At 34.0% G+C, this 27,813-nt stretch overlaps 3 protein-coding genes across 7 annotated transcripts; 1 reads left to right on the forward strand and 2 right to left on the reverse strand.

Annotated features, from left to right (window-relative positions):
• Positions 1-337: 337 nt before the first annotated feature.
• Positions 338-23,348, forward strand: htk (AT-rich interaction domain hat-trick). Its single transcript, XM_075299873.1, has 5 exons — positions 338-749; positions 900-2,688; positions 15,006-20,378; positions 20,454-20,597; positions 22,599-23,348. Exons 1-5 carry the CDS (start codon positions 744-746, stop codon positions 22,781-22,783), a joined length of 7,497 nt encoding a protein of 2,498 aa, XP_075155988.1. The 5' UTR covers positions 338-743; the 3' UTR covers positions 22,784-23,348.
• Positions 5,455-11,950, reverse strand: shop (sulfite oxidase). 5 transcript variants are annotated; one of them, XM_075299875.1, is made up of 3 exons: positions 11,797-11,950; positions 6,464-7,432; positions 5,455-6,403 (listed from the first exon to the last, which is right to left on the reverse strand). In XM_075299875.1, exons 2-3 carry the CDS (start codon positions 7,422-7,424, stop codon positions 5,595-5,597), a joined length of 1,770 nt encoding a protein of 589 aa, XP_075155990.1. In that variant the 5' UTR covers positions 7,425-7,432; positions 11,797-11,950; the 3' UTR covers positions 5,455-5,594. The 5 variants fall into 5 exon arrangements, with proteins under 5 accessions (XP_075155990.1, XP_075155992.1, XP_075155991.1 ...); XM_075299877.1 differs by having other exon boundaries at positions 6,464-7,457; positions 11,797-11,933; XM_075299876.1 differs by lacking the exon at positions 11,797-11,950 and adding an exon at positions 11,629-11,777.
• Positions 23,237-26,592, reverse strand: LOC142229321 (L-xylulose reductase). The gene is made up of 4 exons (XM_075299879.1): positions 26,451-26,592; positions 26,123-26,244; positions 25,929-26,059; positions 23,237-23,791 (listed from the first exon to the last, which is right to left on the reverse strand). Exons 1-4 carry the CDS (start codon positions 26,500-26,502, stop codon positions 23,371-23,373), a joined length of 726 nt encoding a protein of 241 aa, XP_075155994.1. The 5' UTR covers positions 26,503-26,592; the 3' UTR covers positions 23,237-23,370.
• Between the last annotated feature and the right edge of the window lie 1,221 nt (positions 26,593-27,813).

Genomic DNA, 27,813 nt, shown 5'->3' on the forward strand with positions numbered 1-27,813 from the left:
CAACATATATTAACAATTTTTAAAAGTGATTAGCTGGTTTAAAATTTGTGTACACAGCCCTGTTTTTTTGTTGTAGACTTAAATAAATTTTTGCTACCGAAAATTTCGCTAGAGGTGCATACCGGCCTATAGGTGCATACCGGCCTTCCTACTGAAAAGTTTTTGCATTTGAAAAACGCTCATCCTGTGTTTATTGGGATGTTACATTTTTAGATGCATAACCTGGCCTTTACTTGGTTGGCAGCACTGTTAACTCTAATTAATTTAAAAGCGCTCCAATCGGACAAATACCAATTATCAGGCATGTATTTTCGAACGCACAACACTATCATAATATAGAAAATAACAACAACCTCACAACATCCTGGTCAGAGTTAAAAGTGAAAAGCTGGAATTTTGGCGCAAGAATTGAGAAAAATCGATTTACATGGAGAAGATCTTATAATTAATGCTCTCCATTAAGTAAAAATTGCAAGCTAATACACGTTAGTAGTTTTCGTTATAGAAGTGCAAGAAATTTTATGCGAATTACGCCAATAGTGGACAAATCAAAGAGTAGTTGCAGTGTGGCATAGACAGTGCGTGTATGTATGTATAAGCAACGCAAAGGAGGAAAATCATTGAAATAAACTTTGAATTTCACCAAGAAAAAAATTATTTTTTGGGGAAATGTTCAATAATTTGTTGCAAAAGTGGCGTTTGTAAGCGATAATTTAAGTTTTGAACGTTATTTTCTTCAGAAAATGCAGGTAAGTTGCAACATTTATTGTTGTGGTGGGGGGGCACAGTATGTACATATAGTTTGCTACTGCCTGTCTCTGGAGCCTTTACAATCTCTGACATAACCCTTGTTTCTAGATTTTCACATATGCATAAAATTTTATATATTTTAACTTTAGCAAGTGGACGATCCTCCTTATTTACAAGTGGGCACGGAAGTTAGTGCCAAATACAAAGGCGCATTTTGCGAGGCCAAAGTCAGCGAAGTTGTTCGCAACATCAAAGTCAAAGTTGCCTATAAACAGGGTCTTGGCTCTGGTGTGGTCTCTGATGATGATATAAAAGCTGCGCCAGGTCAACTCAGGGTGGGAGCTATTGTTGAAGTTCGACATCCCGATCGCAAAGATTATGTAGAAGCTACTGTAACCAAAATTCAGGATTGCTCCCAATACACTGTAGTTTTTGACGATGGTGATATAACAACACTAAGACGTACTGCATTATGCCTAAAAAGTGGTCGTCATTTCAACGAAAGCGAGACACTAGACCAATTACCACTAACGCATCCCGAACATTTCGGTAATCCCGTGGTAGGAGGACGACGTGGTCGTAGACGAGGTCATATGAACGATGACAGTTCGGACGATGACGATGAAAGTGACGCCAAAGAAGTTGTCAACGAAAAAGAGGAACATATTGGTAAAGTTGTCTGTGTTGAAACAGAATCGAAGAAAAAGGACAAAGAGAAGTGGTTTCCAGGTTTAGTGGTGGCTCCCACGGCTCAGGCTACTGTTCGCATACGTGTTAAAGATGAATATTTGGTGCGTTCTTTCAAAGATGGCCGATATTATACAGTACCCAAAAAAGAAGCCACAGGATTTACAAGAGAAGCAGCCGCTAAACAAGATGGACCAGCCGTTCAAGCAGCTTTGGAGTATTTAGATAGTGATGTACTACCACCGCATTGGGAAAGAGAATCACTTTTTGCTCGAAGTAATTCTTCGAGTGAGAATGAAGATGACATAGACTCGGATTCCTCAGATGACGAACCGCGAGAGGAAAAAGATCGTTTTGTCGCCCAACTTTACAAATATATGGATGACCGTGGCACACCGCTCAACAAAGTACCATCGATACAAAGTAAGGACGTGGATTTATATAGGCTCTTTCGTGCTGTAGAAAAGAGGGGTGGTTATAATCGTGTCACTTCTCAAAACCAATGGAAATCAATAGCAATACGTTTGGGCTTTGTGCCAGCAACAGTCAGCATAACGAATTTAGTTAAACAAGCATTTAAGAAGTTTCTACAACCATATGGGGAATTCCATCGCAAATTGGGTTGTTCCATGTTAATGTCACCACGCAACTCGAATCGGAGTAAAGGTCGTAGTCTTGTACGTGCCAACTCTGTGGCATCTCCTAAACCACAAGAAACAACTAGGGAATCTGCAATACCAATCAGTAAATTGGCTACAACTTCAACATCTAATGCTGCCTTAAGTACTGCCTCCACTTCGGCTGCTGCCGTTTTATCAACATCAAATACCAATGTCTCGATCACTGAAGAATCTGAAAATACAAGTGAATCGAGTAGTCAAGACAACACCAATAAAACTAAACGCAAATCATCCTTGGGTGGAACTGCGACGGCCTCAACGACATATGCAAGTTCACCCGCCGTTAGCAGCAGTAACAAAGTAATGAGTATGATTGAAAAATATGAAGAAAAGAATATAAAAGATGATGGTGATGTTCCACTTTCGAAAATAAAGGCCGCCTCCAAAGATAAGGAGGAATCTAAAGAGAAAGAAAGAGAAAAAGATAAGGAGAAAGAAAAGGAAAGGGAAAAAGAGAGAGAAAAAGAAAAGGAACGAGAGAAGGAGAAGGAGAAAGAAAAAGAGAAAGACAAGGATAGCGGAAGTTCCAAAGATTCATCTGGACATGCAACCAGAGATTCTTCACCATCCGGTAAGTACGCCCGTAGCTCAATGGTCAAATATTTGACTTTTTCAAACAGATTAAATTTTTCATGTAAATTGTACGAAATCCATAGGAAAGAATAGCAGTCATTCTAAATGAAATGAACTTGGGGTTTTCGATTTTTGAAATTAAGTTTCGTTTGTATCCAATCCATGAAGACATATTAAACAAGGGACTTTCAGCAATACTGAAAGTACCTAATTTAAAATACCTTGAGAGTATACCAATGTTGTATACCTCCGACTCCTACACGACAGCAAAATATTAAGTGACTTGCCTTTCAAAATAGAAATAACAAAATTTTTCTTTCGTTTTGAAATACGAAATAAGTTTTTCGTATGAGACCTTTGGAAAATTTCAAATGCGATGTCTTCCAAAATCGATTATTTGTTTTGGCAAAGCAGAACTTGTTGTTTAATACGGTTGAGTCTGCGGTTAAACCCATGAACCCTTACATGAAGTGTGGGCATACTTACTTTTCCACCACGGTTTCTGATGTCATCTGGTCGATTTCGCCCAAATAAAAAATTTATTAAATATTTAAAAATCAAAGCGGTGATTTGAGAACTGAAATTTGTTGCTTACTTTTTGGATTCCATTTTAAAATTTTGACTGCCAATAAACTTTTATTGTAGTTAGGAAGTGAAACACGAGCCGATAAGTGCTTATCCTCAAAAACAAGATTTGGACAAGTTGCAATTTGCGTTTGTATTTCAGAGTGAACAAACGTTCAAATTTTCCTACATACTATGGCGCAGTTAATCTTTTAGAATGCGTGTTTCACGTTCTAAAACCAAAATAATTGAATCTCCATCTCGATGTTGCTCTTTTGCAGTTTTTCTAGAAAAAAATACGAGATCAATCTGGATTGGCCTACTTTGAAATTTTCGACTCACAATTTTTAAGTGAAAAAATTTGCTAAGATTAGTAAAAATATACGTACTTAAAGACAAGCTCCCTATAAGGAATTTAATACATTTGTACCGACACCATATTTAGATTCTTGATTCAGGATGATATTAATAGATTATCTAGATATGTCCGTGTGTCTCTAGTAGGTACCACGAAGCCTTCAATAATGTACCATAGCTTTCTATGGTGATTTATATTTTGATATAGTGCAATATACTCCGATTTTTCTTTTTAGACATCAAGACGTCACAGTTTTTATCTGATATGCCCGAAATGTTATATATATTTTTAATAAAGCCGCCACTTTTATTTCTTAAATATCTTGAAGCTGAGACCTTATGCGAAACATTAAAAGATGTTCGAAATAGGTTCCGATTCAAAGACTTTTTGATACAGGTCCCACGATGAAAATTTTTTCCAAACCTAGAAATATTTTATTTAGAATCTGATATGCCCGAAATATTGCATATTTTTTTGCCGCTTTTATTCATAGACTATTTTAAAGATGCGACCTTATGCGGAAACATTAACAGTTGTTCGAAACAGATTCCGGTAGATAGACTTTTTGATACAGGTTCCATTTTATCGAAATCGACAGCAATTTTACTTAGAATCTGGTGCTGTTTTAAAGTCATAAAGTTATAAGAGATTATTCCCAAACTCGATTTACTAATGAAGGTAATATTTTATATATGAGCACCTAGAATTTTCAATCAGTTTTAGAGCCAGAAAGACATATGTATATGCATTTTATATCAGGGTATTTTTATATGGCTTAATGGAGGCGTTCTCCGAATTTTATTTTTTATGTTATTTTAGTCCCCTAAATAGAACTTGTGACGACGGTTAATGTCGGATCATATCTAACATATTCTCTACCTATACCGATCGCTCAGTTTTACATATCTGGATTTTATTTCGACTAAATTTTTGGCTCCGGCGGCGACGGTTTGACAGCTAAGCCTACGTAAATTTGTCTACTCGGCAGCGGACAAATATCCATTATAAAATCAATTCGAAGTTACCGGAATGAATATGAGATTAGTTGTACAAGCAATCGTAAATTAAAATTTCATTCAAAGTTTTTGCAAAATTATTATAGCAACTTGATACTGATTGATTATGAGGGAAAGGGTTAAAACATTAAATACAATTATTACATTTTTCAGATACAAATTAATATTTTTAATTAATTGGCGGCTCAATATGACTCGAGATGAATCGACATATTCGACGACGGCGTCGACTGGCAAAAAATGGTCGGCGGCGGCTAAAATGACAGGCGCGACTCGGCGGCTTCATTCTCTGTATATGAGATTCTATATTTAGTTGTAAAAGTATGGCGACTAAAAAAAAATCTGCCAATTAAGACTGTGGGTTAAATATTTTTAAGGAGGGTGGTTCATCGCCCTCCCCCCACACACAAAAAATATTTTTTCTGATTCAATCACGATATTTATTGATCAAATTACTTTTTTAATTTAAATGTCATCACAGAAATGATAGAATCAATCAAAAAATTAATTAATTAATTGACAGTCAATTAAAAAATTAATTAATTAATTGACAGTCAATTAAAAAATGTGTTGATTCAATTAAAGTTTTAATTGAATTTTTTTTAAAACCCAAGATTTTAATTGTAAAAATGTTCGTGAATTTTTTTTCTGTGCAGGATATTACTCACTACGTCAATGTCGATCTGGTTGAATCGTCGACAGTAGCTTTGTACTACGTGATAGGAGATTGTTCTATGCTATCATATATCCTCTTTAGATATTACGTCTTTTCACACTATCTGCAATTTAAGACATTTTATTAATTAATCTGTACTCAGAATAACAATTATAAGTGTTTAGAAAAAATGCATATCTTTATTTTTGTCATGATTCTTACATACACATTATATGTATGCTGTTTGTCATGTTCTAAAGCCTATTATATATACATATTGTATCTTAGAAATTATTGTGGTAACGTGCTCATTAATTCAATAAAATTTTAACTCGATGATAGGCATTTGAAAGTACACCACGCAAATTCCATATATTCTCAAAAGATTCTGGTTGAACATTGTAGGCTGAATCTACAGCCTTGGACCAAATTTCGACTTCCTTGCCTTTATGCTTTGCATCGACTGGTATGCGTGCCGTCCACAAAGACCAACCATAATGACGGCCATCTGGTTCATTCTCCTGTTCAAGTGTGGCTACATACCAATTTTTACCTTTGTCAGCTGTAATATCTACACGTACGATACGACGACCACCACCTGACCATGCATATCCACGTACTTCCACAAAGCCATCTTTAGATACTTTCACCTTTTCTCCTGCAGATGGTGTGCAAATTGCTGATGTTACCGGCATTGCTTGTATAGCAGGTGATTTAGTAAAATCAACTGTATCCCAATCAGTACTTGGACTAAAACCCTTATAATCATTTTGTTGCCAGTGAGAATTTGATTCATGATCGGCAACGGCAATTCGTGTTAACCATTTCACGTTACGGGCACCTACAGTGCCTGGTACTATAACACGAATAGGAAAGCCATGATCACGATTCAGAGGCTTATCGTTCATTTCATAGGCCAAAAGGACATCCCCTCTCTCGTCCATAGCTTTAGAGAGAGGTATGGAAGCTCCGTATGGATTAGAAGTCGGATCTAAATCAGCACCTTCCAAGATAACGTGAAGTTCCTCATTTGGTTTTACACCCATGGCAAGCAAGACATCACGCAAACGAGCCCCAGACCATTTGGCATTGCCCACGGCGCCAGCGCCCCAAGAAAGTCCTATTAAAGAAACGAGAATTAAAATGAAGTATTCGGTATAGAAGCAATTTCTCAAAATACCTTTTACACTTTTTACATTTGTCATCTCCGAACGCCTATTGCCTCCACACATAACTGCTGCGGTGACGTTATGTTTGGGTAATGCCTTAATGTCGGCCAAAGTTAAAACTTTATGCGTCTTTTTGGCACCTGCTTTTTTCGTCTCGATTTCCACTTCCAATTCATAATTTTTCTCATCGATCACGGGCACTGGCAAGTGATTTCGTACATAAAAGAACTCATTGGGTGTATAGAAATTATCGGCCAATATGGTTATCGGAGGTTCGGCATTAAAAGGTCTCTCCGATGTTGGCCTCAATAAAGGATGTCTTTTCGGCTCATGGGCCCATGGTGAGCCCATATCATCTACTGCAACTTCATCTTCTGGCGAAATGTTTCCAATGCGATATTTCTCCAACATTGTTAATATTTCCTCGGTATTATGCTGCTGATAAATGGCCCAGAATGGATCAATAGCACTACCGGCACCCAACATAATCTTATCACTGCCAGGATGTTTAGGTATGAACTTAGTTATATCATAGACACCAATGCCATATGTGATCCAAACACCATTTTCTAAGCTATTATGCTTTTGTATTTCATCTAATTTGAAAGTGGGTAAATCTTTTCTTTCTGTCGAGTGCCACAGTTTATATTTGGCATTAGTGGAATCTATTTTTGTTTCGACTTTTGCAGCAGCCTTTACTACTGCTTGTCTTTTTAACTTTTCCATATTATCGAATACAAAATAGCCCATAGTAATACAACCCAAGGTAAATAGAGTGTACATAGTTGTGCTATTTTTTGCTGGCTTATTGGCATTTCCCGAAAAATATCGGTATTGTTGATGTTGCTGTCCATTTGTATTGAATTGCCATGAGTTTTTAATCTGTAATTCTCGAGCACCTGCCGCTATACATCTTAAGCCAGGAGTATATGATGGCCTCAAGCTATGGGCTGCTTTTATCAGAAAACTCATTTTTACACCTAAATTAACAAAAGAAATGAAAAGCTACGTTGGTATGTAATCGTCAGTAACATGAACCATTCAATTATCTTTGACCAGAATTTACAAAAATGACATAAACATTTTCATTTAGCTTGGCGCTTCATGTCTTGCGTTTTAGTACCGTTATCGGTAAATATTTCAAATCTATTTGATTTTTGTTAAAATTTATTTTTATTTGTACCTCTTTGTTATTTTCTTTGCAAAATCCAAATAGAAACTAAATACATATCTGAAAATACTATTCTAATGCATTTGGGGGGTTAGTGTGTCTATAAGAAATCAAAGAGATAATAGACTGATAATTTCTATAGCTTTCCATAGATTCTTATCAGAGGAGTTTTGATAGTGTCCGTTTTGAAAGAAGAAATAAAATATAGCAAAATTTATTGTTATGGGTTATATGTTATCCCTTTGTTAGGCATGTGTACATTACATTAAGGTGTCTATAACTTTTCCACTTGAAGTGAATTCGGCTAACTTCGGCTTTACTATTACCAAATGTCTAGAGGTATGATAAAAATATTTGTTCACCCTATTTATGAATATTTTGCTTTTATTATATAGAATTTCGCCACCTCTGCATCACAGAAAAAAAATTTTTTTTTGCTTCAATCACGAAATTGATTGATTAATTGTTAGTTAAGTCTCTTCAATCGCGTAAAATTAAATAATAAAATTAATTAATCTTATAAAAATTGCAATTGATTCTAATAAGTTTTGTGATTGAATATTGTTTTGATTAAAAATTAATTAAAACAAACTTTTAATTGAAATTTTATTCAAATTCGATTTAAGAACATTTATTGTTGATATTTTTCTGTATCACAATGTACTTCAGACGGTTGAAGGAGCCTAAAATAACCGACTTGACACTATACCTAATCTAACCTAAGATTTGCTAATCCAGAATACCTACATTGGTCCGATACGATATGCGTTTACAAAGAACGGTATGAAAAATGCCAGGAAAATACGAGCTTCATAATACACTGTGTTGTGACTTAAACAAATCCAATTTGGATTTTGTAGATTTACCAGATTTGTGTAATCGTTATAGAGCGCGAATAATTTTAAAAATGCAAGTCTACGGTGAGCCATGAAATTCACGCACAAAAATTAATTGATCCAATTAATTTTTAATTGAAATGTCTTCACTCACATAAATGATAGTATCAATTAAAAAATTAATTGAAAGACAATTAAAAAAAGGAATTGATTCGATTAAAAAAATTATTAGATATTATTAATTTTTGTTTCAATGAAAAAATTTGTTGAATCATTTAAATTTTTAATTATTTAATATTATTATATTTTTAATACTCAATTAAGACTTTAATTGGAAAAATGTTCATGAACTTTTTTTCTGTGCATGCTTGGTATGACAAGAAGATTGACGATGTCAAATCGAAATATAGGCTTTATGAACTTGAGCTGGACAAAAACCAAAGATACAAGAATATCTTCAATATTTATATGAGCCGATTTTTCGATAATTTTCTTAAAGATCGATTACTCTTTTGCTTACACTTTTGAGTCGATTAAAGTGAATAAGACCATTATACAATTATTTATAAGGTAACAGCAGCTCATCATAACGTCAAACTAAATGTTCGTAAAAAGTAAATAAACAAATACAAAAATGTTTTTGATTTTGTGTTACTCATGAGAAATGTTTCTTATTGGTATGGAAATCAAAGAGTATAATAAAGTCTTTGATTAAAATCAAAAAGAAAAATGCCAAAAAGGACCAAAAAAATACTTTTGTTTGCTAAATCTATGAATTCTATGCCCCAAAACATTCATTCGATAAGTATTCTTGTTTTAGACAAACTATTAAAGATCGTTAAACTATACATTTACCTTTTTTTACCAATATGACTTTAACATATTTAAGCAAACATTTCAAGGAACATTTGGAATACTAGGCTTAACGTAAAATACTCCATAAAACTTTCACTTTTTCACTAGATTTTCGCGTGAAGTTGTTTTTTTAACATTAATAAAAATTATAAGAATTCACTTTTTATTATAAATTAAAAAAAAATGATTACAAAAAGAATAATTTGATTTTTAAAAATCGAATCGCAAGTCACCGAATCAAAACCATGTGAAAAGCCGTTGATAAGGGAATACGAAGAAAATGTTGCAACGTTTTACAACATGTTCGAGCCTAATCTATGGCATTTATACGATTTAACTGCGTACAATATTTTTTGAATTTCTATACCCAGTGATGCCCACTGTTTGGGGCATGTATTCGCCCAGTGACGCTGTTGTTGAACTAACTCCCTCCAATTTTGATCGGCTTGTGGTTCAAGATGATGCTATTTGGGTTGTTGAATTCTATGCAAACTGGTGTGGTCATTGTCAGAGTCTAGCTTCAGAATACAAAAAATTGGCCAAAGCTTTGAAGGGTGTTACCAAAGAAGGAGGCAAAAGCTATTGCGGAGCCAGCTTTGGCCGAAGCTTAGAAAAAAGTTCAAGCGGCGTTTGTAGGTGGCAGCAGTGGTATCTCATCTGGGGCAGATAGTGGCAAATATGACGTCATTGAGTTGACAGACGATAACTTTGATAAACTTTGGGGCGGTCATTGTAAAAATTTGGCCCTGAATGGGTAAGAGCAGCTACAGAACTAAGGGGTAAAGTTAAACTGGGTGCTTTAAATGCTACGGTACATCAAAGCATGGCTGCTGAATATAATGTAAGAGGTTATCCCACAAGAGTACGATCCCCTGACATTGTCACATGTTGAAAATATACCCGCCCCAGAATTGGTAGAGATTATCGATGAATCCTCATTTTATGATGCCTGTGAAGGAAACCATTGTGCGTTATCTCTGTTTTGCCTCATATACTTGACTGTTATGCAAAACGCCTCAAATAGAATTTAAATTTTAGACGTTAATTCCAACAACATAATTTAAAAATCTCAACAATATTTTTGACATTTTGATGAGCCGTTCAAAGTCACCTGATGAAATAAGGCTACCTCATAAATAATTGTATTATGAATAAAAGTATTTTGGAGATTCCAAAAGAACTAATTCAATTTTTTCAAGTCGATTTATCAAAAATTTGATTTTAATTATTATATATGAATCTAATTTAATTATATTATTACATGAATTTTGGTCTACTCGGTTACAATTTTACATACTAGATGGTTACAATTCTACTACTAGACCGAGATACATATTGCGAAGTTTCAATTCGATTTGATTGAAATTGGTGCATTTTATGATGTCAATGAAAATTTTTAAATTGTAAAAATATATGACACTGTTTGTTCATACGGGTACGGTATGAATTGTTTTAATGCACATAAGGCCACGGAATAATAGCGTCGATTTGCACGAAAATATTCCAAACTTCAACAATAAATAATATTATAGATCTTACTATTTAATGATTCTTATGCCACTTAATTCTTCTTGTCTTAGTAGCCGCGTTTTTTCTATTGTCTTTTTCCATGTTTTTACTGTTGTCTTTTTCCTGTGTTCTATCACTTTCATTAAAGAAATAAAGCTCAACGGCAAGATTTATATCAAATGTGTGTTTTATCCAATCATTCAATGGTATCTTTCTCAATGAAACCTAAGATGATTGTTATAACTTTAAGAATCTTACGTCCACTGCAGTAAACGAGTAGTTTCGTCTTTGCAGATTTTTCTTCTGAATTACCTTTCTTCGCTAAATTCCAACTCACGCATCGAGCCCTTGGTATGATATATTTCACTGAGAATTTTACCTGAGGCCCAGTGCCACATTATGTCCGTATTTAAAATGTTTGCGAAATAGAAAAATAACTATTTCTTTGAATAAGAACATACACATCTCAAATAGATAAAAGTTTATTTAGGCCGTTTCTTTCTTTTTGAAACATACACTTGAAAAGTTAGTGTTAACTATAGTTGTTATGTGTTACTGGAATTTGTGGTTCTGCTACAGCATATATAATTAGATCACGTTTTTTACTATATTTTTTCACTATAACTGAACTTTGTGGTACACAATGGGCAAAATAGGGTAAATGGGTTTAAGTTACCGAAGAAAGTACCTAGATTCATGGATTTATCACTTTTTTAATTCAAACAACACGTGTACCAAAAATGATTTGCTTTATTTTTTCTCACTTTTTCATTGATTATTGCTAAATTCTTTTGCTAAATCTGACCTTTCTTGGATTGAAGTCGTTGGGTACTACTGATAACATTATGCCATTTTGTATGTGTTCCGAGGCTTTTTAAGTTTTATAAGAGAACTATTTAAACTATAGCACATATAACGTTGTTCTTATCATTACGAAGAAAAGTTTAAGGAAAATATTTGATCGATTGTGTACCTGTTTACTTGTAATTTTTGTTTGATATTCTTTTCGAACTTAATTATGAGTGTATAATTTTCGACACCAAACAATTGACTTATTATTGTTGTGGCTTTCTAAGACAAATGTCAAAATGTGTGTAAAGCTGATAGCGGCAATGGAAATGACGGAATGAGACATGGGGCAGTTTGTAAAAAAAACATCCCATATGTTTGTGGATGAAACTGAATACAAAGCAGAATTGACTGAGCTTACGAAAAGCTTTCGTTGATATATGTATATTCATACTTAGGCGTAGATAGGTGCTACAAATGCGTGTGCTTTAAATTAATTTTTCAAAAATAATAAGAATCATAATCACAGTTGGTGGATTTCTACCAAAAATGGTAGATTTTGTTTACTCTTTGGTAGATTGGTGGAATTTTTGATGTTTTGGGTAGATTTTGCAAATTATTCCCAACTGAAGTACCTCTTCACAAATTTTCTATTGATGACAATTTTCTATAGAAATAGAATTTTGACAAAATTTCTATAAAAAATAAAATTTTGACAAATTTTTCAATAGAAATAGAATTTTGACAAAATTTCTATAAAAAATAAAATTTGGACAAATTTTTCAATAGAAATAGAATTTTTACAAAATTTTCTATAGAAATAAAATTTTGAAAAAATTTTCTATAGAAATAAAAATTTGACAAAATTTTCTATAGAAATAAAAATTTGACAAAATTTCTAAAGAAATAAAAATTTGACAAAATTTTCTATAGAAATAAAATTTTGACAAAATTTTCTATAGAAACAACATTTTGACAAAATTTTCTATAGAAATAAAATTTTGATCAAATTTTCTATAGAAATAGCATTTTGACAAAATTTCTATAAAAAATAAAATTTTGACAAATTTTTCAATAGAAGTAGAATTTTTACAAAATTTTCTATAGAAATAAAATTTTGACAAAATTTTCTATAGAAATAAAAATTTGACAAAATTTTTCTATAGAAATAAGAGTTTGACAAAATTTTCTACAGGAATAGAATTTTGACAAAATTTTCTATATAAATAAAATTTTGACAAAATTTTCTATAGAAATACAATTTTGATAAAATTTTCTATAGAAATAAAATTTTGACAAAATTTTCTATAGAAATAAAATTTTGACAAAATTTTCTATAGAAATAAAATTTTGACAAAATTTTCTATAGAAATAAAATTTTGACAAAATTTTCTATAGAAATAAAATTTTGACAAAATTTTCTATAGAAATAAAATTTTGACAAGGTTTTCTATAGAAATAAGATTTTGACAAAATTTTCTACAGGAATAGAATTTTGACAAAATTTTCTATATGAATAAAATTTTGACAAAATTTTCTATATAAATAAAATTTTGACAAAATTTTCTATATAAATAAAATTTTGACAAAATTTTCTATAGAACTAAAATTTTGACAAAATTTTCTATAGAAATAAAATTTTGACAAAATTATAACATTTTGACAACATTTTCTATAGAAATAAAATTTTGACAAAATTTTCTATAGAAGTAAAATTTTGATGAAATTTCTATAGAAATAAAATGTTGACAAAATTTTCTATAGAAATAAAATGTTGAAAAAAATTTCTATATAAATAATTTATTTCTTTACATCTTATTATACATCTTATTATAATCATTATATTGAATGGTCTTATTAATGTGTGATTGCCACTACCTGAACTGGACTTCGTAATTATCAGTTTTATAATTAACGGTTTGTTTATCATATTTTACTTTGTTTTTATGGTTGGGGGACCATTAAATTAAATTAAATTAAATTAAATTAAATTGAATTATTTTTGTATTATTATATAAGTTTTTATTATTATTTAGAGTAAGATTTATTATCATTGAATATTACATATTGTTGCTCAGGATTTATATGCTATGTAATACAGTTTTTTTGGCCATACGGCTTTTTGTATTATATATGTTCAATAAATAAAAAATAAAATAAATAAAAATAATTTTTTCTGAAAATTTTCTATAGAAATAAAATTTTGACAAAATTTTCTAAAGAAATACAATTTTGGCGAAATTTTCTATAGAAATAAAATTTTGACAAAATTTTCTATAGAAATAAAACTTTGACAAAATTTTCTATAGAAATAAAATTTTGACAAAATTTTCTATAGAAATAAAATTTTGTCAAAATTTTCTAAAGAAATAAAAACTTGACAAAAGTTTCCATAGAAATAAAATTTTGACAAAATTTTCTATAGAAATAAAATGTTGAAAAAAATTTCTATGGAAATAAAATTTTGACAAAATTTTCTATAGAAATAAAATTTTGAACAAATTTTTTATAGAAATAAAATTTTGACAAAATTTTCTATAGAAATAAAATTTTGACAAAATTTTCTATAGAAATAAAATTTAGAACTAATTTTTTATAGACATAAAATTTTGACAAAATTTTCTATAGAAATAAAATTTTGACAAAATTTTCTATAGAAATAAAATTTTGACAAAATTTTCTATAGAAATAAAATTTTGAAAAAATTTTCTATAGAAATAAAATTTTGACAGAATTTTCTATAGAAATAAAATTTAGATTTTTAGATTATATTTTTAAAATTAACTCAATTGATGCGCAGTTTCTTATTCCTCTAGATTTCGGCAAGACTTTACAGGAATATGTTTTGTTTTCATTTATAATTTTGATTGTTTCGGGAAAAGTAATAGCGAAAATAAAGTGATTTTTAACTCGAAAACCGAAATAGTACCCACTTATAATTGAAAGTAATTATGAACAGCAGTGATGAATAAAATCGATATTGAATTGTAAGATTGGTTGTAAAACTGATTTAATTAATTTTTAGTGCATAATTGACCGGGGCGAGTAGGCAAACATGTATCGTTTCAGCTGTCAAGCTACTGTCGCGAATAAAAATAGGCTTTATTATCTGATCCTCACATTAGGAATGCGAATTATGCCGATATTCATAACAATATTACTTAACAGTTTATCGAAGGAATTTTTGTGGTAATAGTAGGATTTAAGTTTCCATTAACTTTTATGTATATGGGGGTTAATTTTTAAAATTAAAAGTTTAATAAAATTATTATTGTTGTTTGAAGCTCCAAGAGGTTCTAACTTAAAAGTTTAATAAAATTATTATTGTTGTTTGAAGCTCCAAGAGGTTCTAACTTAATGTTTTTTTTTTTTTTTATATATAAATGTTTACAGGATCAAATGTCTCATCCAAGAAGGATAAAACGCAACGTAAGCAATCTACACAGAGTGACGACAAACGCAATAAACGTCGCAAAGATGAAATCGTTGTGGAAAAAGTTGATACTGGTGATTTTATTGTGGAAACGGGTGATAAACTAAAAGTGTACTATCACGAAAAGAAGGTTACATATGAGGCCAAAGTTATCGAAATAACCCTGCAACGTGGCACACCTATGTATTTGGTTCATTATACTGGTTGGAATAATCGATATGATGAGTGCGTACCTAGAGAACGCATTGCTGAAAATCTTACAAAAGGCTCCAAGTTTAAAGGCCGTTCTTCTGGCAGTAATGAGAAGGCAAAAGAAAATCCTCCAAAACCACCCACTGCATCATCTTTTGCCAATACACCATCGGCTTTATCACCGTCTGGAGGAAATAGTGGACCAAGTTCGTCTTCGTCGACAGGAAATCCAAACTCCAGCTCGGCAAAGACTCCCACAGGGGCTGGCAAACGAGGAAGAGGACGAAGCGATTCTATGCCTCCACGTTCTACAACACCCTCATCGGTGGCATCCAATTCAAGTCGGACCAAATCGCCAGCAACATCGTCTGCTGTAAAGAAACGACCACAACGACAAACTCCTGGTGGTAGTGCCAGGCGAACATCGGCAAATGTTTCAGACGTTTCCATGGCCACAGAAGAAGATTCGGATTCTGACTCTGATGAGCCTGTCAAGCGACCCAATCGTAACATTAAAGATTCTTCAAAAAATAGAAAATCACCTGGAAAATCGAAAATGTCAGTCTCGGCCCCTAACAGTCAGTCGGAGACAGACGACAACGATGACGAAGAAGAAGACGATATAGAAGTGCAATCAACAAGCAAATCGGCAACTCCAAGAAAAGGTCGTGACTATGACCTATCTCAAATACGTTCTGAACTCAAGGGATTTGAGACTATCAAAACTTCCAATGAAGATTCATCAGAATTGAAAAGTGAAACAAAAGAATCATCAATGGGCAAAATTAAAACAGAAAAGACAGAATTTGATACAAAATCTTCGTCATCGAATTCCGCTGGTTCCTCTGTCATTGTGAAGGAAGAGGTGAAGACGGAGCCCAAAGATGAACCCAACAAAAGATCTTCAACGGAAATGTCTTCGGAAACAGATTCATTCGGCGATGATGAATCCCAGTCTTCCGATAAAACCACTCAATTGGAGAATATGCGTAAGAAATTCCAGCAACTTATCAATGCAGAAAAGTTACGATCTTTAGACAAACAACCAGCAAGCACAAAAACACCGGCACAGACATTTTCTAGTGCACGAGTAGTGGAAAAAATCATCAAGGAAAAAGATACTGAGAAAGGTCATGAAAACTTTAAGGCCAAAACGATGGCAAAAGAAGAAGTTAAGCCATCTTCCATTTTGGGTGCGGTTAAATTGGAGGGTGATTTGAAAAAAGAACAAACGCCTGTGAAAGATGAGGAAAAGAAGTCTGTGGTCACCATCAGTTCGGATAACAAATGTAGTTTGATTCAACCCACCCGTTTTGGGACAACTTCTTCCTCTACCAACTTGTCTTCAACTCCCACATCTACTCCAAATAAATATGCTTCGGTTATAGTTGAGAAACCTATATCCGCTGTTAAAAAACTGGAGTCATCATTCACCAAGAAACTGGAAACACCTAAAAAGGCATCTCTAGGCGAAGGACAAATGACGGCACACACAATCAAAAAGTTCATTGAACCCAATGTTCACAAAGAAATCTTAAAAGTTGAACCTCCAGCTGCTTGCTCACCATCCTCTACATCATCCACATCCTCTTCTACATCATCGTCGTCATCGGCTACATCATCTTCATCAGGATCAAGATTTTTACCCGATATGAGTAAATTAGATATCAGCGGTACCTCGTCATCCACATCAACATCATTATCATCGCCTTCTACAACGTCGACCTCTTCTACTTCGTATGCCAGTGCAATTGCAAAGGAACAAAATAAGTCTGGTCAAGGTGTCAATAAGCCATCGTCTCCAGATATTTATGAGTTTAGGGATACAGAGCCATTTGAATTTGAAACCCGTAAATCTCCCATGGTATCTGGTAATGTGGCATCATCGTCTGTCATTACGTCTAATTTTGGAAGTTCGTTAGAGGCTATGCCTATGAGTTCGGTTTCATCTTTTTTTTCTTCGGCCACCAATGCACCATCTATCACCGCACAACGTACCAAACCCTCTGCCAAATCTGAACACAGCGTGCCCTTAGCTCAAAATCCAATGTCTGCTTTGGTTAATCGTAAAAAACGTGGTTCTCCCATGAAAGAATCTGTTGGCGATAAATCAAAACTTTTGAAAATAGAAGAGAAACCACCGAATCCCAGTCCACTTGTACAAGATGCTAAATTGGTACATCATTCATCGTTAGCAGGAGTTTCGTCGGTAATTAAACCCCAACCCAGTACTGTAACGAAAGTTGTGGGAAACACAGCAGTTATGCATGCTCCGGCATTACCTAAAACGGCACCTCCAAGCAATACGCCAGCTTCAAGTGCCTCATCGTTATTGGCGCCTGTAACACAAAAGCATACTGCAGAGACAACACCCTCAGTATTTGATGCTTTGCGTAAATCACCAAGTTTCAATTTGAACATTAACGCTCTAAATGAGGAATTAGCTCAAACTGTCCAAGAAACTACTAGGGCTCTTACAGATGCTTTGCAGACACCGCAGCCACCATCGGTGCCTTCAAATCTCAATGAGAATACAACTCCAACTAAAATTATGCCTAATATTGCAACTGTAAATCCTAACCTTGTAGTCGCATCGCCTGTATTACAAACCCCTCCCACCACAACGGCTGTACCAGTTGTACAAACCATAAAATCGCCGAAATTGACTACACCTCCAAGCACAAGTGCTGCAACCAAACCACAAGTGGGAAGTCCCTTCATAGAGACTCGTAATGTTTTTGAACTATCGTGTGGAGCTGGTTCAAGCGGGCGCGATAACAAGTTTGAACTTAAGAATGCTAAAGTTCTTTTATCTGCTACAGGCGGAGTCTTTGACCTAGATGTGTCCAAGTTGGAAAGTAAACCATCAACATCTTCGATAGCTGACAAAGTTTTGAAAGCCATTTCGCAAAAGAAGGAAGAGGAAGAGAATAAGAAACATGAGGCGGCATCCAGTTCCAAGGAGAAAGAACCTGCGGCAGAATCAAAGGAAACAAAGGAGGCGGTGGCTAGTGCCATACCAAGTTTGAGTTCAGTGCCTATCATAAAATCCTCTATTGAGACACTTCCTCAACCTGGAAGTTTTCCAAGTAGCACTTCACTCTTGAGTGAGCCTTTAAAAATAAATACAGACATGCCGTCAGGATCATGCACATCTTTATTAAGTGGACCACTTACGAATTTCTTAGCCAACAAACGTACTCCGTTAACATCACCAGAACCGAAAATGGGTATTTTGGAATCTATAGGAGGTACTAAGAATCAGTTGTCTGAGACTATACAGAAACTTGAGTGTGCCATACAAAGACGCACTCCTGTAACTAGCCATCCCGTTACACCCACCACTCCACTGTCTACGACAAATCCAGAAACATTTTCCGAAGATAGCAATGACAGTACAGATTCTGAACGCCGTCTAGTAATAGAAGATATGGCTGACGAACCCGTTACCACTGCAACAACACCAATCGAACAGAAGCCCAGTCCTGTTTTATTATCCAACGAATCATGTAAGCCCATAGCATCTATATTGACCACCAATGTTGGTGGTACCCCGGTAAAACTTGAGTCCTCAATGCTGACAACGAAAATTGCCTATGCTGCTCAACATGATATTACGGCTCCAATTCCCATTAAAGCTGTTACCGCTATTACTGCCACTAGGGCAACAATTACTCCAACAATTGCTACAAATCCTACGAATATTGTAAATATAGTGGCATCACCATCAGGCTTCTCAGCTACTAAGCCTCAAGCCAGTGCCGTTGGAACATTGGTATATGCACCAACTACACTGAAACCTGTAATACAGAGTATTCCACCAGCAAGTAATGCTTCTACAACGGCTACACCAACCATTCCAAAAAATGTGGTTATAATGCCCACTTCGGCGGTTGGCAGTGGACAAAATGTCTCTCAAGTTGTAATTGAGAAAAATCAAGATGTTACAGTAACCAATCAAACGAATGTCCTATCTACAGTCCCGAAAACAAGTCAACTAATACGGACGGCTACAACAGTGGGATCTGCCTCAGCCGGAGTTCCGATCGATTTGCCAGACATTCCAGCCTCTGTGGTAGTTGCATCAAGTGCAGTACCATCTGTAATGGCGGCAGCTCAGGCCGCAGCGGCTGCTTTACAAAAACAAGTGACGGCACCGCCACAACCACAACCATCACCCCAATCGAGTCAACCAAATCTAAGTGGAAATATACCCAAACCTACACCTCTTATGCCAACAAACACTACCACCGCAAGTGTTACGTGTCCTTTGCAAACACTTATAACTCCCGTCCAAAGCTCTGGCCCTACAGCATTTGTGGCAACATCAAAATCATTTGAGAATTCTACAACTATTAGACCAGTACCCCAGATCATCAAGCCAATCATACCGCCGTCCAATTTACCCTTGTCAGCCAAGACAGCTATTTTCCAGCCTTTGCAATCCTCCCTCTCACCTGCCAGTATTCCGGCATCTAGTTCAGGTTTTTATCTCGATCCACGTACAGAATTGAGGCCTGATGATGGATTAAAACCGCTGGGAGATGTACAAGTACCCCAAAGTTCTGCATCCACTGTTGCCACAAGTAGTACAAGTATTCCATCAAAAGAGACATCAAACACCAATGTGGCTCCCATGGAAATAACATCTGCTATATCCGATACGCACAGTGATTCCATAAATCAATTAAGGTGTGAAGAAACAATTCCCGGTAGTCCTGCTTCTGTTATAGCAGGACGTGAAGATTCACAGGAACGTGCAGCAACAACACTACTGCCAGATTCTGGAGTAAACGAAAAAGACTTTTCAGTTTTGGGCGTCAATAAGGAATCAACAATAGTTGACCATTCTGGTGGATCAGCATGTGGTGGCGGTGGGGTTGTTGTTGCAGCACCGAGTGCTGCCAATAGCTCTCCCAATGATTCTGGCAGCCAAGAGGATGAGTCCAGTGAAGACATTAAAAAGGATGTTGATATTGAAAGTGATGTGTCACCCCGTAAACGTAGACGTACGCGTAAGCAAACGGAATCTGGTGTGGGTTCTTTAACAGCTGAACAAACTCAACAACAACAGCAGCAACAACATTTGCAACAACAAACGAAACGACGTCGAGCTTTGACGATAAACAAAAATAAAACAGGTATTTTCTTTTTGTTGAAGATCCTCGTATTTCGAATGATATTCTAATTACTCCGCATATTATTTATTGTTACAGCTGGTTCTGATAGCGATGATAACTCGGATAATATTTCACAGCGTAGTTCGCACGCCTCTAGGCATAGTTTGCAGCAACAACAACAGTCACAACAAAATCTATCGGGTTCAAAGCCTTGTCCATATAACTTCTTGGTGCAATTAGGTAAGTTATACTTTTGTTATTTGTAATTTTTGCTATGAATATAAATGAAATGTGTAGCAATATTTTGAAGAAAATCTATATGTAGCAAAAATGATTTAATCATTTGAGAATTCGACAACTATTAGACCAGTACCCCAGATCATCAAGCTGATTATACCGCCGTCCAATTTACTCTTGTCAACCAATACAGCTATTTTCCAGCCTTTGCAATCCCCCCTCTCACCTGCCAGTATTCAGGCATCTAGTTCATATTATATGTAGCAAAATTGATTTAAGGTTAGGTTAGCCCGAGCCCATTGTGATACCACAGTGGTGGACTTCTCTCTTTTTCCTGTGTGCTGCCCAATTCTTTGTTTAGCTCAATGACAGCCCGACTGGCAATTCCAGAAATCTAAAAAGACAAGGTACCTCCTTTTTATAGCCGAGTCCGAACGACGTTCCACATTGCGGTGAGACCACTAAGAAAAGCTTTTCTTAGTGAAAGGGAACAATCCATCACATAGAAACTTTTTGGTGTTTGGTCGAAGCTGAGATTGAACCCATGACCATTTTTATGCAAGGCGGGCATGTCAACCATTGCACCATGCTGGCTCCAAAGCATTGTGCCGATCAGCCAGAGCTGGCGAGTTCAGATAGAATGGAGTTCTAGCTGATTCCTTGGCGTCCAAGGATGATTTTACAGATGTTTCGCACAATCAACCCTGAAGAGAGGACAATATGAAAAAATAGAGACCGTATATATTATTACCTGTACCTAAATTGTATACCTGGATGTGAAAATGAAAAATGTGTGTTTTCCTCGTACATCGCATTATCACTCGTTATCATTTTATTTAAAGACGCATAGACCTTAACTTTTACAAATTTCTCTTTCCTTTTGTAATCCTCTCACTTTAACTCGTCGCCACCAGGGCCATCTAATTAAAAAATAGAATTAATTTAAAAAAAAATAACGCTGTAGTAGTCATTGTTTGTGGTAATCGAGAGTATTCGTTGGCAGTAAGTCATTATTTCCATTCAAAATGTGTTGCCAAAAGCTCTTGACAATGAGTTCCAGCTTAACTACTTACCAAAATTTTTGCAGGGATTACTACTGCTGAAGGCTATGAACGAATAGTGTGTCTTCATGTGTTTTTTTTTTTCACGATAATTTCTTGGAACGTGTGAACAATCGTGATTGTGCGTGGTTGAATTTTCTCCATTCACATGTGATTCGTGCATGGTTACGATTTTCCACTTTGTGATGCCCACCATACTATAGTGCGTGTGTGTTGTCACTGAGCTTAACATAGAATCGGGCAGCACTCAGTGATAAGAGAGAAGTTCACCAATGTGGTATCACAATGGACTGAATAGTCTAAGTGAGCCTGATACATCGGGCTGCCACCTAACCTAACCTATAGTCCGTGTGTAAAATATTTCCCTCGTGGATGAGCGCCAGTAACATTTCACGCATGTGGACACCTCTAATGCACACCACTAGGAAGAGCAGTATCTCTAGTTAGATACTAAAATATATTTAAGGTTATGGTGGAACGATTCTTTAGCTAGTTGTTAATATAACGGACATGGAGAAAAATAATGAAGGAACAATATAAGTGGTCCTAGTCACTTTTATTTTGGCTGTGAAGAAAGTCGGAGCATTATGGTGCATGCAAATACGCACAAAAAAATTTTTTTCTGAATCAATCACGAAATTAATTGATCCAATTAATTTTTTAATTGAAATGTCTTCAATCACAGAAATGATAGTATCAATTAAAAAATTAATTGAAGGACAATTAAAAAAAAAATTGATCCAATTAAATAATTAACTGATACTATTAACTTTTGCGATTGTTTTTGTTTCAATTAAAAAATTTGTTGAATCAATTAAATTTTTAATTGAATGTTTTTTTTTTTAACTCAATTAAAATTTTAATTCGAAAAATTTTCGTGCATTTTTTTTCTATGAACTTTCTATGAATTGGAATATTTTTAATATTTAATTTTTGTTTTCAGATCCATCTCTTAGTCCCGATCAATGTATAGCAATATTACTAAAGCAAATACAGGATTTAAGAAAAACTTACAACATCATCAAGAGCGATTTGGCCAGTATTGATAGAAGACGGAAAAAACTTCGTCGCCGAGAACGTGAAAAGAAACAATTAATGCAAAATCAACAACAAATGAAAGTAGGCTAATAAATTAAAGGAAGCCTTTTATCTCCCCCACCCAATATGCCTCCACAACAAATGGAACAATAATGGTTGCAATTCTTTTATTCTTGTATTATTACGAAATGTAGAGTTTAAGAGTATTTAAAAAAAATCGTACTTTTCCATATAAATTCCCGCATATACATGGTAATGTTCAAAACATGAAAGTGTATCTTTATTTTTGTTTAATTGTTATATCGCAATGGAACACAAGTGAGAATTTTCAAATTTAGATATTAGTGGCCCGAGTTGGAAGACACTCCCTCCCTCAATTTAACCAACTCTATAGTACATGTGTAGATATAGGGGAAAAAAGTAAAACAAGATTTTTTGTAATATTTCCTTTTATCTTTTAAAAAATGAAAACAATATATATTATTTACATTAGTAATTTGTTAGTAAGTAACAAATAATTAAGTAAAAGAATACATCATGAAATGTATGAACAAAATTAAATCACTCACATTTGCTTTTATTTTTCATTTCTTTTTTTCTTTGTGAATATATGAATTATGTTTATAAAATAAAATATGGCAAAATTATAAAAAAATAGTTTGTTCAATTTTTGTGTATTATGAAACCGAATAGCCTCCTTCTAAATTCAAATGATGTCCATTGACAAAACTGGATTTATCGCTTAGCAAATAGACTATGGCATCAACAACTTCTTGAACTTCACAGAATCGTCGCTGTGGTATGTGTGCCAAAAGTGGACCAGACTTAGCAGGATCACTCCAATTATCTCGACCCATTTTAGTTAATACAACAGTGGGATTTACCGAATTTACACGAATTTTCCTTGGCCCTAATTCTAAAGCCAACGAACGTGTCAGAGAATCTACAGCTGCCTTTGTTGCACTATATGCTGCATGACCATCAAATGATCTCGATGCTGCCAGTGAAGACACCATAACAATACTTGCATTTTCCTTTAGTTTGGGCAAAACGGTTTGTGTAACATTGAAAACTGCTTTGATATTAACATCGAATGTGCTGGAAAAATTAAAAGTTACATTTTAATTATTGAAGAATGGCGGAGATAGATCAGAAAATAAATGCCTTAAAGTGCTAAAATATTTATTGCGTACAATTTCATCTTTTGAAATTAATCACCGGGGAAAATCTTAAGAAATTAATTGCAAAGTGAATTGTGAATAACACCTGAGTTCCACAACGAGAGTGTGAGTAAGGAAGGAAGAAAAAAAAAAAAACAAAAATCGCCAACGAGGCCAATATTGTTAGAGTTATTAAATCCAATGTTGTTAGCGTTATTGAATTTATTTCATCTTAAAATTAAAAGGAAGGGGATAGATCAGAAAATAAATGCCTTAAAGTGCTAAAATATTTATTGCGTACAATTTCATCTTTTGAAATTAATCACCGGGGAAATCTTAAGAAATTGATTGCAAAGTGAATTACACCTGAGGTCCACAACGAAAAAATAAAAAATAAAAAAATAAAAAAAATCGCCAACGATTATTCAATTTATTTCATCTTAAAATTAAATAATTTCACTAACACTCACGACCTTGAGTATGCAACACGTACACTGATGTGGCAGCCGCTGGCCAATGGATGGGGTCCATCGGGTCAATCCGGTACACAGGACCCGCCGCCGTGTTACAACAACAACTTTGAGCATGCACATTTTTTTGTTTCAATCAAGAAATTGATCCAATTAAATTTTTAATTGAAATGTCTTTAATCACGAAAATGATAGTATCAATCACAGTTTTAATTGGACATTAAAAAAATACTTGATTAAAAAGTTAATTGATTTCATTAACAAATTTCAATTAAATTTTTTTAATTGAATCAATTAAAAATTTAATTGATGTTGATTGCAAAAGTCAATTAATTTTTTCATTAAAAACGTAACTATTTTCAATTACTTTCTTAACTGGCTTACGGCCGTTTTCATGTAGCTCAGTTAGGCTTTAACTGCCAGTTAACAGAAAGAAAAATGGAAATATCTTTTCTCCGGTTAACCTTAACTGAAAATTTTTCAGCAATTAAGTTTCTAACTGGCATATGGAATATATACGCAAGATGACAGATATGTAGATATCACGGTTTAAAAGTTCATTAGCTAATGTAGCACTAACGGAGCTTCATGGGGGGTTAGGGTTTTTAGTTTGATTCAAAAATTTATTGTTTGAAATTTTTAGTTAAAAATTAAAAAAATTCCATCACTTTTTTATGTGATTTACGGTAAGGTCACACTAGGCAAATATTTGACAGAATTAAAAAAAGAATTCGTTACCACAGTGAAACCAGCAAAGATTTTTAACACATATTGGATACATAACATCACGATAGGAGCGTTTCCCAAAAACTGTATTCAGATATTTGGGGTATGGTCCTGGAAAAAGTTTGACACTCATTTTGGTCAAATATTTGCATAGTGTGATCATACCCTTAGTCTTCCGAGTCTGATTAAAAAGTTTATTGTATCAATTAATTTTTCAATTAAAAATTTCAATCATTGACTTAATTAACTTAATGCTTCTATCTTGATTGAAAAGTTAATTGTATCAATAAATTGAAGAAATTTCCAGCTTCAATCAACTTTTTAATTGGAAATATTTTTGTGATATTTTTTCTGTGTGCTAACGATTTTATTCTCGTTTACTACACACAAAGAAATTTATTGGTAGACACATCACGAAAGTCTGCTAAAACTGCAAAGAAGCCAGCTGAAAAAGGGGAACAAGTCATTGTTTGCTGAAATGTTAAAAAGGTAGACCATAAATTAAACTATATATTACGAGTATAACTAAAAAAGCTGAATGTTTCTCAAGATAAGGCATAACATCAAAAAAGTATTCGGTGCTTACATTTAGTAGCTTTTATGTACAGTGAAACCTCTGTTATTGTTGTAGAATTTTGAAGAAGCTGATTTAATAATCCTTAAGTTAACAATAGACATAATATAAAACTGAAAATTCTTATAATGATCGTGCGATACTGGAATATACCCTAAGTTCATCCACGGTGGCTCTTACATCTCAGAAAATAGACCTTCGATAAACTATAAAAGCAGCAACAATAGTCTTGAAACAATTCCTCCTCCGCCAAAAGTTTCACGTTATGTTCAATTTTGTAATTTAGTGTTTTCTCCACTACTTACTCATCAAAATCCTGTTCTGTTAATTCAACGAAAGGTCTTATAATAGCAACACCTGCATTGTTAACCAATCCATCAAGAGTTGGAACACTTGCTAGCACTTGTCGCACCTGGGACCAATCTTTAAGATCCACCTAAAAGTTTTTTTTATTTTTAAAATACCGAGATAATTCGCCCTGCTTTTCAAGACTACTTGCCTGAAAAGTTTGTATAGATGAATTGAATGATCGTAACTCCTTTAATTGTTCATTGGAACGGGCCACAGCGACCACATTAGCTCCTGCCTCAGCAAGTTGTTTACACAAATCATTACCAATGCCTTACAGAAAAACAAACACATAATGGACAATTATTTTTCACAACAATATTAATACGAATATTTTTGTTTAAAATCTAAAAGCAAATAATAGATTAAGTTAAAGGTCAAATAAAGGCAATATCACAGACTAATCTTATTTGATAGTGTAGAAACAGAACAATTATCATCTGAACAAGATTTTATTATTAAACCTCCCCCTTGCTTACCTGCACCAGCACCGGTAACAAGTATTGTTTTGTTCTTCATATTCTCATACATTGTGCCGGTATAACCACTCCAAACGAGTAGGAATAAGAAACTAGAAGAAATATTCGTATCATAGAATGTACCTATATGTTTTATGTGGATTCTATTGCAGAAAAGCTTTAAGCTTTCATCAGGAAACAGCTTACAGTTTAATTTCTTTCCGTTAGCTATGGGTAGAAATTGAAAATAAATCGCTTTGAAGAATCTCATAGGCGATAGATCGCTGAGATGCGATAAAATGAGGAATTTTTATATGCTTGGAAAATAATTTCTTATTGCATTTGATAAGGTTTTGATAACAGGCAGTCTCCACCAGATAATGATATCAGTAATAAGTAGATATTAATTTGCTGCGTTCATTTACAAATTCCTTTCAAAGAAATTGAAATACAGAACCACACTTTAACCTTCCGAAAAAAGGCTTTACATGATAGCTGCCTTATGCCGAAATAAATTCGTACAAACATAACTCTTTTCCTTTGCCACCGTCAAATCATCGATTTGAGTGCAGTTGGCTGGGTTTATTTCGAGCGTGTTTCCTCTTCTTTCTTTCATTCGTTTTGTTTTGTTATTGTTGGTTTTGTTCTTTAATCATTGTTGTCGTTTTCTTGATTTCAGCTTAAAACCATGCATTGACTAAACGGTGGCAAAGGAAAAGAGTTATGTTTGTACGAATTTATTTCGGCATAAGCCAGCTATCATGTAAAACCTTTTTTCGGAAGGTTCAAGTGTGGTTCATTGTTAGGTTTAATGAACTGCCTGAATTTATTCTGATAATTGGTTGATAGTTTTGCTGCAAGTAGAGGATGCTGATGAGGAATGTGGTAATTCCGAAATGTGCGTCCATCCAACCATCTTGCAGTCTATAGGACTTTGCCCAAATAAATTTGACAAACATTCTTTTCCTCTGTTGGTTAAGCTACACTTGTAGTTTAGTCAATGCATGGTTTTAGGCTGAAATCAAGAAAACGACAACAATGACTAAAGAACAAAACCAACAATAATAAAACAAAAAAAAATAAAATTTTGACAAATTTTTCTATAGAATAACCTTTTGGCAAAATTTTCTATAGAAATAAAATAGTGGCAAAATTTTCTATAGAAATAAAATGTTGACAAAATATTCTATAGAAATCAAATATTGACAACATTTTCTATAGAAATAAAATTTTGAAAAAATTTTCTATAGAAATAAAATTTTGACAAAATTTTCTATAGACATAAAATTTTGGCGCCACCGTGGTGCAATGGTTAGCATGCCCGCCTTGCATACACAAGGTCGTGGGTTCGATTTCTGTTACGACCGAACACCAAAAAGTTTTT

This window comes from Haematobia irritans, chromosome 3 (assembly GCF_050003625.1).
Source record: "Haematobia irritans isolate KBUSLIRL chromosome 3, ASM5000362v1, whole genome shotgun sequence".
NCBI classification, from domain to species: Eukaryota; Metazoa; Arthropoda; class Insecta; order Diptera; family Muscidae; genus Haematobia; species Haematobia irritans.